The sequence below is a fragment of the Scyliorhinus torazame genome, chromosome 16, assembly GCF_047496885.1.
Source record: "Scyliorhinus torazame isolate Kashiwa2021f chromosome 16, sScyTor2.1, whole genome shotgun sequence".
Lineage (NCBI taxonomy): Eukaryota > Metazoa > Chordata > Chondrichthyes > Carcharhiniformes > Scyliorhinidae > Scyliorhinus > Scyliorhinus torazame.
The window spans coordinates 155227273-155239538 of NC_092722.1; the positions used below are offsets into that span (position 1 = coordinate 155227273).

A 12266-nucleotide genomic window follows, 5' to 3' on the forward strand; every position below is an offset into this window, starting at 1 on the left:
GTGCCAGGTTTAAAGTTTTCATATCAGTATGGTTTCCATATCATGTGAACAAATTATTTCATCAGATTATCCATCTTCTCACACGGGATTGCAGCTCAACATATGACACGACTGTGCATCATTAACTTGTAAAATGATACCCTGATACAGATATAAAAATTTCTGCAATAAGGGACAAACCGATTTATTCAGTTAATTAAGCATGAATGTCTGTCTTTAGTGTGCAACCCTGGTTGACTGATGATATATTAGTGGTTGATCATTGCTTTGTGCTCACTTGCCTGAACTTCTGAATGGTTTACATGACGCTAATCCTTGAATGTGTTGAGGTATGTGTAGAATGCACACAGTTTAAATGAGCTATTTGAGAGAGCGTTTAAGAACGATGCGACGAAATGCCACTCAAAGGAGCTAATAACTCACTATGATTCTTTCAGCTCCAACTGCTGAATTCTCACTGAGTTGTACATTTTGTTGCAGTTGATGAAGATAGTAAATGAACAGTGTCCAAATATCACGAGGATTTACAACATTGGCAAAAGCTATCAGGGGATGAAACTGTACGCCATCGAGATATCCGATAATCCAGGGGAGCATGAAATTGGTAAGATTTATATCTGAAAGACCACACATTATTCTTCATACCTCCATTTGCTCTGTACCATTTCCGTTCACTTTGCAAGTTCAATATTTTTTTCACAACAAATTACTTTCATCACAAATAAAAAAGGACTGGATCCTCCCAAGATGGGGCTATGTCCCCACATGGGGTAAAAATGCTGGTGTTGCATTCCCGAGTTTCCTCAAAATGATACAGGCTGATTCACTTACCTTCAGGGGGCGATCAGGGACCCAGGGTGCTTCTCGCAGCTTTGGCTGCGGACACGGGCCCCCCCCACTTCCGGGGCGAAATTCTCCGTAATCGGCGCGATGTCCGCCGACCAGCGCCAAAAACGGTGCAAATCAGTCCGGCATCGCGCCGCCCCAAAGGTGCGGAATCCTCCGCATCTTGAGGGGCCGAGCCCTCACATTGAGGGGCTAGGCCCGCGCCGGACTGATTTCCGCCCCGCCAGCTGGCAGGAAAGGCCTTTGGTGCCCCGCCAGCTGGCGCAGAAATTACATTACCGGGCGGCGCATGTGTGGGAGTGTCAGCAGCCGCTCACGGCATCCCCGCGCATGCACAGTGGAGGGGGTCTCTTCCGCCTCCGCCATGGTGGAGACCATGGCGAAGGCAGAAGGAAAAGAGTGCCCCCACGGCACAGGCCCGCCTGCAGATCGGTGGGCCCCAATCACGGGCCAGGCCACCGTGGGGGCACCCCCCGGGGCCAGATTGCCCCGCGCCCCCCCCCCAGGACCCCGGAGCCCGCCCGCTCTGCCTTGTCCCGCCAGTAAGAGAGGTGGTTTAATCCACGCTGGCGGGACAGGCATTCTAGCAGCGGGACTTCGGCCATTCCGGGCTGGAGAATCGCCGGGGGGGGGGGGGTGCCCGCCAACCGGCGCGGCGCGATTCCCGCCGAATCTCCGGTGCCGGAGAATTCAGCAACAGGAGGGGGCCGGATTCACGCCAGCACCCGGTTTTGAGTCCGCGTGTGCGCACGGAGACGGCCTCCAGCGGCCGCAGCGAGCGCCATGGAAGACTCGGACTGCGGAGGCATCTGGGTCGGCGGCCCCCCTGATTGAACGCGCGCCCGAGGATCCGCCCGGCCGGCATAAGGCCCCCCCAGTGCCCGATCCCCCCGCCTCCCACGAGGGCAGCCGCGGACAGAGTCCTGACCGGCAATGGCATGTTAGTTCCACGCCGTCGGGAACTCGGCGGGAGGGGAGGATCGCTGGGCGGGCCTCTGGCAACAACCTCCCAGCCACGCGAAGTACGACGCGAACGTGGCGATCTTCGGGGCCAGGAGAATTGGCGGACAGCGCCGGACCCGATTTCGGCGTGAAATTGTATTCTCCGCCCCCGCGCCAAACAAGATTTTGGCGCGGGACTGCATAGAATCCAGCCAATAGTCTACTAATGAAATATCCCAATGTAAAATCTGGGGTTCTTGTCTCAACAAAAAATGCTCCTGGTCAAACCTTTTGAAAAATAATTAACCACTGACCCCGTGGCTTGCCTCCTGTTTTGGACAGTAGTTTTAGCACATTTTAAACACAGGTACTCCAACGGGATTTTTCACCTATTCAGCAGTTCGGCAATGAAGCCTCAAATCGTGACAGTCCGTCCTCCATTTCTGACAAATTGGCCGACACCCAGGCCTTGGTCATCAGCAGCCGGCCGGTACATCCAGCGGCAGTGACAACAGGTCTCTCACAGCTGACACTAAGGAAAACGTAAGGTCAAAAACCAATCTGAAACAGGCGGTGCAATCTCAAAACCCGAGCAAAATGGGCCACCAGGTTTCATTTGCATTGAACTGGTGGACTGTAGGTGCCAACTGAGTATAGCAGTGCAGCTGATGTTAATGGAAATTGGGGGGGGGAAATTCTCCACTCTTTGGAGCCATACTGAGCACAAAGAAAGATGGTTGTGGTTCTTGGAGGTCAATCATCTCAATCCCCCCCCCCCCCCCCTCGGGGCAGCACGGTGGCGCAGTGGATTAGCCATGCAGCCTCACGGCGCCGAGGTCCCAGGTTCGATCCCGGCTCTGGGTCACTGTCCGTGTGGAATTTGCTCATTCTCCCCATGTTTGCGTGGGTTTCGCCCCCACAACCCAAAGATGTGCAGGGTAGGTGGATTGGCCACGCTAAATTGCCCCTCAATTGGAAAAAATTAACTGGGTACACTAGATTTTTTTTATTTTTTTTTTAACTAAAAAAAAATTCTCAATCCCAGTGTATTGCTGCAGAATTTCCTCAGGGGAATATCCAAAGCCCAGCCATCTTCAGCTGCATCATTAACAATCTTCCCTCCATCATGGTGTTAGAAGTGGGGATGTTCGCCGATGATTGCACAATGTTCAGCGCCGTTCGCGACTCCTCAGATGCTGATGCAGTCCATGTCCATATGCAGCAAGAACTGAGCAATATTCAGGCTTGGGATGATAATGGCAAGTTACATTCGTACCACGCAAGTGACAGGCAATAAAAAAGAGAGAATCTAATTGTGTTAAGCACACTGAGATAACAGATCTATGTTCTGTCTTAAGTTGATAAATTCTTGATTTCTCGAGGAATTAAGGGCTATGGAGAGAGAGAGCGGGTAAATGGAGTTGAAATCAGCCATGATTGAATGGTGGAGTGAACTCGATGGGCCGAATGGCCTTACTTCCGCTCCTATGTCTTATGGTCTTATTAAGACATGGGCTGTAACTGGATGCAGCTATAACTGAAATATACTCCAGACCTTGAAGTTAGTTCAATTTGATTTATTGAACCTGTCACACGGTTAGCACAGTTCTCTGTGAGTTCGACTCTCTGCTAACCTAAGTGTGATTACTCTGTCTGACTGAACCAGACTAGCTCTTAGCCACGTGCTGTAGGTGTTATGTGATATATACACAGGGCTCACTCTGTAGATGTCCCCAGTGGAAAGAGGCGGAGTGTGAGTGCCTCGTGCCTTTTATAGTAGGAAACCACCCCCAAGTGCTCTGCCTGCTGATTGGTTATGTCCTGTTCTCTGTGCTCATTAGCTGCCTGTCTGCATCTCATTATGTGCATGTCTGCATATCATGACACTAATCATCTTCCCTTGACATTCAATGGCATTACCATCACTGAATCTCTCACTATCAATGGGCACGATTCAAATGAAACATTTCTCAGTGCCATTTTGGGTGAGTTTGACAGGGTGTTTCACATTGGCTGCAATGGCAAGATCATGGCCTGTATTCACCCACACCTAATTCCAAAAATAAATTTTCCTGAAAGCACATGAATGTTGCCAAGCCTGACTCCATCTGTGTCTTGATTCACTAGATTCGTGCCTCAGCTGCTTGTTGCTAACAAGGAAGGGGGAACTGCTTTTAAAGGCTCCCTCACCACTCACTCCCAGTCAAAAAAACGAGGATGACAGCATGGAGACTTGATCCTCGCTTTGGGGAATCCGAACTGGCCAGGCTTCTCGACGCCGTGGATGCCAGGCAGGGCACACTGTTCCCCCGAGGGAGTCGGAGAACCAGCAGCTGGGTCAGCAATGCCGCCTTGGTCGCACTGGCAGCTGCAGTAAGTGCGGGCAGCATGACCAGGAGGACTGCCGTCTAATATCGGAAGAAGAAGAATGACATCTAATGAGCTACAGGGTTAAGTTACCACCTCCCTCATGGCATCAGTCCTGCCTGCTGCCCCTCAAATTCCTTCCCCCCCCCCCCCTCTTCTCCCTTGCAATCCACTGGCTGATACCTCGCATTCATCCTCCCAGCATCCGATCTTCAACTTGTTCCTGAGAACTCTCTGGCACCCACAAGCACAACCCCTTCATGTCCAGGTGCAGTTCCCACACATGCAACTTGCTCTAGACCCCCCACCCCCCGATCTACAAAGCGTGCGGCTCACATTGTCCTCTCTTTGTCCCCGCAGGAGAAGGTAGGGAAAGGATGAAAATAGTGGGGGGAAGGAGGAATCCGAGAGATCCAGGTCCTCACCCGTGATGAGGAATGGGCTCTGTAGATCGTGGAGTTGCCCGAGGAGAGAGCAGTGACCGACAGCGAGGTCGGCCTGTGCCAGAGAACTGAGGATCCACTGCCCCTTCATCGAGATGACCTGTCTCAAGTGAGTTGTTGATGTTCCACAAAATGATGCTTCCTTCTCACTGACCACATGTCCATTGTCTTGCAGGATCACCATGTGATGAGGCCAGACCATCTGGAATAGTACCCCCCGCCACACAAGAGAACACCTCAGAGGAGAGTCCTGAGAACTACGGCAATACGTCACAGCTATCACTCGCACCCTCCACCAGCGCGGAGACACACACCTTGGTGGGCGACATTGGTGGACAGGCTTCGGGGGCACAATCTGATGAGCACCACACAGTTGCTGCTGCACATCAGGTAGAGGCAGGAACATCCAAGGGAGACGGCAGTCCGGGGTCTGCCGGATCCCAGGACTCAGCTGGGTCTCAGCCAGATGTTGAGCCTCTGGACAAGGTTCTCCTGGAGCTGATACAGATGATAGGGCACATCTGCGACATTCAGAAGGGGCTGTCAGTGGCAAGGCCGATTGGAGGAGTCCCAAAGCTTTCAGGCGCAGGAGATGGTGCCAGCAATGCTTGGCACCCAGGCCCACACAGCTAAACTGGGGACCACAGTGGAAAATCTGAGCATGACATCCACAACGTGAGTGGTGGTCTTCAAGGCATGTCTCAGTCTGTGACGGCCGTGGCTGAGATCCTCAACATCATGTCCCAGTTGCTGTGGGACATGTCCCAGATGCAGGTGGACATTACCGAGGTGCTCAAGAGCGTAGCCTAGACACTGAGGAATGTCCCTGAGGGCGTCAACACCATGATACAGATTATGGGGAGCCTCCAGGAATGGCAGTGCCAAATGACTCAGACGTTCTGGAACTCACTCCAGCTGCCCCTCCATTCTATGGAGTCATCCAGGGCCCTACAGGTACACTCAGGGAGGAGGAAACGCTGGAATCCAACAGGGGCCTTCCATCAAGGAAATTCAGGCTGTCTGCAGTTCATTTGAATCCCCCCTTCCTGATACTAGCGTATCTCAAGGACATTGGGCAGAACAGGGTGACACTTGTGACACAGGTAAGTCAGCCGGTCCCTTCAGTCTCAGGCCATCGGCATTATCAGCCAGGACCTCTTAGGGTATCCCTTATCCCCCACAAGCCAATCCGTCATTGGGTTGGATCCTCGCTGTCTTCAGGGGATGTCCCGGAGGACTGGAGAATAGCCAATGTTGTTCCTCTGTTTAAGAAGGGTAGCAAGGATAATCCCGGGAACTACAGGCCGGTGAGCCTTACTTCAGTGGTAGGGAAATTACTGGAGAGAATTCTTTGAGACAGGATCTACTCCCATTTGGAAGCAAATGGACGTATTAGTGAGAGGCAGCACGGTTTTGTGAAGGGGAGGTCGTGTCTCACTAACTTGATAGAGTTTTTCGAGGAGGTCACTAAGATGATTGATGCAGGTAGGGCAGTAGATGTTGTCTATATGGACTTCAGTAAGGCCTTTGACAAGGTCCCTCATGGTAGACTAGTACAAAAGGTGAAGTCACACGGGATCAGGGGTGAGCTGGCAAGTTGGATACAGAACTGGCTAGGCCATAGAAGGCAGAGAGTAGCAATGGAGGGATGCTTTTCTAATTGGAGGGCTGTGACCAGTGGTGTTCCACAGGGATCAGTGCTGGGACCTTTGCTCTTTGTAGTATATATAAATTATTTGGAGGAAAATGTAACTGGTCTGATGAGTAAGTTTGCAGACGACACAAAGGTTGGTGGAATTGCGGATAGTGATGAGGACTGTCGGAGGATACAGCAGGATTTAGATTGCCTGGAGACTTGGGCGGAGAGATGGCAGATGGAGTTTAATCCGGACAAATGTGAGGTAATGCATTTTGGAAGGCCTAATGCAGGTAGGGAATATACAGTGAATGGTAGAACCCTCAAGAGTATTGAAAGTCAAAGAGATCTAGGAGTACAGGTCCACAGGTCATTGAAAGGGGCAACACAGGTGGAGAAGGTAGTCAAGAAGGCATACGGCATGCTTGCCTTCATTGGCCGGGGCATTGAGTATAAGAATTGGCAAGTCATGTTGCAGCTGTATAGAACCTTAGTTAGGCCACACTTGGAGTATAGTGTTCAATTCTGGTCGCCACACTACCAGAAGGATGTGGAGGCTTTAGAGAGGGTGCAGAAGAGATTTACCAGAATGTTGCCTGGTATGGAGGGCATTAGCTATGAGGAGCGGTTGAATAAACTCGGTTTGTTCTCACTGGAACGAAGGAGGTTGAGGGGAGACCTGATAGAGGTATACAAAATTATGAGGGGCATAGACAGAGTAGATAGTCAGAGGCTTTTCCCCAGGGTAGAGGGGTCAATTACTAGGGGGCATAGGTTTAAGGTGAGAGGGGCAAGCTTTAGAGTAGATGTACGAGGCAAGTTTTTTACGCAGAGGGTAGTGGGTGCCTGGAACTCGCTACCGGAGGAGGTAGTGGAAGCAGGGACGATAGGGACATTTAAGGGGCATCTTGACAAATATATGAATAGGATGGGAATAGAAGGATACGGACCCAGGAAGTGTAGAAGATTGTAGTTTAGTCGGGCAACATGGTCGGCACGGGCTTGGAGGGCCGAAGGGCCTGTTCCTGTGCTGTACATTTCTTTGTTCTTTGTTGTTCTTTGTCATTCTGGGGTGCTCCTGGAAGACACTGGGGATCTCCGAGTGTCCCAGGATGTAGCTGTCAAGCACCCTCCAATGGAAGTGGTGCACAGGTACGTGATCCTGAGGTGGTGATCACAAACGATCAGTACATTCAGGGAGAGGGGCCCCTTCCTGTTAACATAGAGCATTCCCTGATGCTTTGGTGCACTCGGAAACATGCGTTTCATTGATTCACCCCTAGACCTGGGACATCCCGGCGATGGAGAATCTTGCAGGCCGCGCATCTTGGTGGGCGTGGTCCAATTCGAAAGCGATATACTCGGGCGCCCATGTATACAGAGCATCCGTCATCTCACGGATGCATCTGTGGGTGGATGACTGCGAAATGCTGCAGTGATCCCTGCTCAAGCCCTGGAATGACCCAGTGGCAGAAAGGTTCAGTGCATAAAGGTTTAGTGAAGTGCTCTCACAACTAACAGCTAATTCCTCATTTGAAATAGCCTTCAGCTTTGAAGCTAGAGGTTGCTCACAGGCAAAGGGGTTAAATTGACTTCCACGAGAGAAGCTGCAGCCTGGGAGAGTTTGGGAGGATAGACAGGCCGCAGCTGTGGTTGCCCCTGTTATGGGTCCCAACAATATTTAAAGACGGCTTGAAGGCCTCACAGGTGCAAAGCCCCTCACTCCCCTGAGCCTGGAGCATTACAGCCCCTCCAGAACAACCCCAGCCAACCTGAACGCCCCCCCCCCCCCCACCCCACCCCATCCCCACCCGCCTAAGCACTGGGGCAGCAGTTCCGGTGCCTTTGAACTGCATGCCAGTAAATGGAAAGGACTACTCACCTCCTCAATTGCCCTCGGTAGCCATTACGCCAGCTTCATGATTTTGTAGAGGAGTATTAAACAACGCCTACTCCAGTGCCTTCTCGCTGGGAGTTGGCTGACTCCCAGAAGTCCGCTGCATTCGACTTCAGTCTCGTTAATGCATCAACTCAAAAGGTTTCTTCGACAACACCTTCCAAACTGCGTTGTTTACCACCCAGAAGAACAATAGCCACAGAAACATGGGAACACCACGACCTGGAAGTTCCCCTCCAAATCAGACACCATCCTGAGTTGGAAACATACCACTGTTCCTTCACTGTCGCTGGGTGAAATCCTGACAGCACTGTGGGTTTTCCTGCACCACATGAACTGCAGAGGTTCAAGAAGGCAGCTCACCACCACCTTCTCAAGAGAAATTAGGGCTGTGGCCGGTCTGGCCAGTGTGTTCAGCTCCCCAGTGATGAAAATAATTCTAAGTCTGCGCAGCCCGGAGAGGAACTCCTCAAGACCCACAAAGTGGTTAGAGCCGGTGTGAAATTCCCAGCCTAACCCGCCTGAAATTAACTCAAACACATTCCATTAAATCGCGCCCTTCCTGTGTGTGGGAGACCCAGCGCCCAGCGTTGACCTCCAAGCCAGCTGATTTTAGCTATTGGGCAGCTGCGTCCTCCTGGCTGATAGGCTGTTTTGAGTAGAGGTCAGCAATCTGCTTGTTAATGCAGGCTGGCCGTTAAAGTTGGCTAAGTCCTCCAGTGACGTCCCCTTGAATGCATCTGCTGCATTTCCTGGGAGTAAAAATTCACCCAAATAAGTTCTAAAATGAAGTTTAATGATAGGGCTGTTTGAGAAGTGTGTGAAATGCCTGTTCTAATCATACAAATATTCACCATCTCGGGAACTCTTCGGGATGGGTGTATCAAACCACATCAATTTGCCAATTGTAAACAAATATTTAATTGGCTGAATTATTGACAACACAAATATATGGGATGAATGTTTGAACTGGTACATTCTGGTCAAGTGGTAATTGACAGAGTGGAAGAAATTGCAGACATTACTCACGCATTGTGTGGAACTACTTGAATCTTGTCCTGGACATGCCCCGGGGATGACGGCACATTCATTACTCAGGATCCAAGTTCTCTTAAACTTTGAAAAGCCTGTCCAAAATAAACTTCCAAATATTTACACAGCTCCAGTTTTGGGTAGTCAATGATTGAACTTTTCCATTAAATAGTTCTATAGTTTGGAATTAAATTGGGCAGCTTGACCTTTAGTTAGTTTGACACTGAATGAAAACTGTGGTAATAGGGCAGTAATTTGGAAAGATGAGAATAAGTAGGATCAAAGGCCCTTATAATCCAAATTGATCTAATTTATTAATAGTTAAAATAAGTTGTGAGTATTTATAATTTAATAAAAGCTCACTGCTAAAACTGTTGAAACTGCTAACATTAATTAAGCAACCAGAAGCAATTGGAATATTCTATTAAATATTGACATTTTGCTTCAAAAGGACAACTGTGAACCTAGAAATCAAGGGCGGGATTCTCCGTTCCTGTGGCTAAGTGTCAGCTCGAACAGAGAATCCACAGGGGGTTCACATCAAAACAATCGGTGCAAACCCCTCAGCGATTCCGGTACCAGTGAGGGGCTAGCACTGGCGGCGCGTAAAACGCCCGCCGATTGAGTCAGGAACAGCCGGAGAATGGCCAGGCCCCGGGCCGTGCTGACTGAGGATTTGCAGCGGTCGCGCCGTCCAACATGGCGCCAGCCATGCATGTAACCTAACCTGCCGACCACGACCCCACTGCCCATCACCTGGCCACCCACGGTCACCCCCCGCCAGTCCCCCCAGCCCTGGCAACGCCCACACAGCCAACAGCACAGATCCCAGCTGGGTGTGGCGGGGCTGGACACAGTCCGCAGCTGCCACGCCGGCTCAGACCACATGTGTCCCACTCCGCCGGGACCTCGCCCCATCGGGGGCGGAGCATCACTGGTGGGCCAGCTGACGAGGCGCCAACGGCATTGCGACTGCACACAGTGCATGTCACGATGACGTCTGTTTGGAAGGGGCGGAGAATCGCAAACCGGCCCCATCAAATTGGCCCCAGCCCCAATTCCGTCGTTGGATCGATCCTCCGCCCGATCGCCGATTACGATTTTGCCAGTGGGCAATGGAGAATCCCGCCCCATAGCTTGCTCCCTAGTACAGCCAGTTACCTGGAATATTTTCCCGCAACTAAACCAAACTGACCTTATCTCACGTAACCTGATCTTCGGCGGGATTCTCCGACCCCCTGCTGGGTCGGAGAATCGCCGGGGGGGGTAGCGTAAATCCTGCTCCCGCCGGCTGCCGAATTCTCCGTCGCCGGGGATTTGGCGGGGGCAGGAATCGCGGCGCGCCAGTCGGCAGCCGGTAGCAGCGAACCCCCCGGCGATTCTACGGCCCGCGATGGGCCGTGTTGTCCTGCCGGCGTAAATTAGAGTAGGTCCTTACCGGCGGGACCTGGCGGCGCGGGCGGCCTCCGGAGTTCTCGGGGGGGGCGCGGGGGATCTGGCCCCGGGAGTTGCCCCCACGGTGGCCTGGCCCGCGATCGGGGCCCACCGATCCGCGGGCGGGCCTGTGCCGTGGGGGCTCTCTATTCTTCCGCACCAGTGGCTGTAGCAGTCCGCCATGGCTGGTGCGGAGACAAAGCCCTCTGTGCAAGCGCTGGGATGATGCCAGCACATGCTAGCACTCCCGCGCATGCGCCAACTCACGCCGGTCGGCGGAGGCCCTTCGGCGCCGGTTGACGTGACGCCAAGCCCCTTTCCCGCCGGCCGGCGCATACCACTCCCGGGCCGGCCTAGCCCCTGATGGTGCGGAAGATTCCGCACCTTTGGGGCGGCCCGACGCCAGAGTGGTTCATGCCACTCCTTCCCGCTGGAGTTGCCCGCCCCGCAGATTACAGCAGAATCCCGCCATGGTGTAATAGTTTTGGTCAATAATTCATTCAGTAAGATCAGAGATTAATGCTGACCTAAATACATGACCAAAATGTTTACCCTTTTTAAAATTCTTTGATGGGATGTGCGTGTCACTGGCTAAGCCAGCATTTATTGCCTTCCCTTAATTGTCCTTGAGAAGGTGGTGTTGAGCAGCCTTCTTGAACCGCTGTAGTCCATGTGTAGATGTGCCAGTGCTGTTAGGGAGTTCCAGGATTTTGATATAGTGACAGTGGAAGAACGGTGATATAGTTCCAAGTCAGGATGGTGAGTGACTTGGAGGGAACTTGCAGGCGTCTACTGCCCTTGTCCTTCTAGGTGGTAGAGGTTGTGGGTTTGGAAGGTGCTGGCAAAGGTGCGAGTTTCTGCAGTGCACCTTATAGATGGTACACACTGCTGTTACTATGTGTCACTGGTGGAGGGAATGAATGGTTAAAATCCTGGATGGGTTGCCAATCAAGCAGACTATTTCCTGAATGGTGTTGAGCTTCTTGAGTTGCACTCATATCCATGCAGGTTGAGAGTACTCCGTCGCACTCCTGACTTGTGCCTTGTGGATGGTGTACATGCTTTGGGAAGCCAGTTGAGTTACTCTATAGAATTCGTAGCCCCTGACATGTTCTTGTAACCACAGTATTTCTGTGACTAGTCCAGTAACTTTCTGGTTAATGGTAATCCCCAGGATGTTGATTGTTGGGCATTCAACAATGTTAATAATGTCAGGGAAGATGGTTGGCTCCCCTCTTATTGAAGATGGTCACTGGTTGGCACATTTGTGGCAGGCGTTTATTTATTTAGTGAATATAATTGTGTAACTTGAGTTTTCTAGCTTAAATGGTCGCAGGATACAGTACTCCATTGGTTATGGTGCAAGAGAAATTAGGTTGAAATGATATGGGGTAAGTATTGTGTTACTTATTTACTTTTAATTCTGAATGAAATAATTATTGACTATGTTTGTCTGAACTAGGTGAGCCTGAGTTCCATTACTCTTCGGGAGCTCATGGCAATGAAGTTCTTGGACGTGAGCTGCTCTTATTACTGATGCAGTTCATGTGTCAGGAGTACTTGGCAGGGAATCCACGAATCAAGCACTTGGTGGAGGAGACGAGAATCCATTTCTTGCCTTCTATTAATCCTGACGGATATGAAAAAGCTTGCGAAGTGGTAATTTTTC

The 12266-nt window shown here is 51.3% G+C and overlaps 1 protein-coding gene across 2 annotated transcripts in view; it reads left to right on the top strand.

Moving 5' to 3' along the window:
* The window catches only part of cpxm2 (carboxypeptidase X (M14 family), member 2), a 308110-nt gene that overhangs the window by 198975 nt on the left and 96869 nt on the right, over positions 1-12266 (top strand). For both annotated transcript variants that reach the window (XM_072479272.1, XM_072479270.1), the window contains 2 exons: positions 481-604; positions 12060-12256. In XM_072479272.1, coding sequence (XP_072335373.1) covers positions 481-604; positions 12060-12256 — 321 coding nt within the window. The remainder of the gene's footprint in view (positions 1-480; positions 605-12059; positions 12257-12266) is intronic.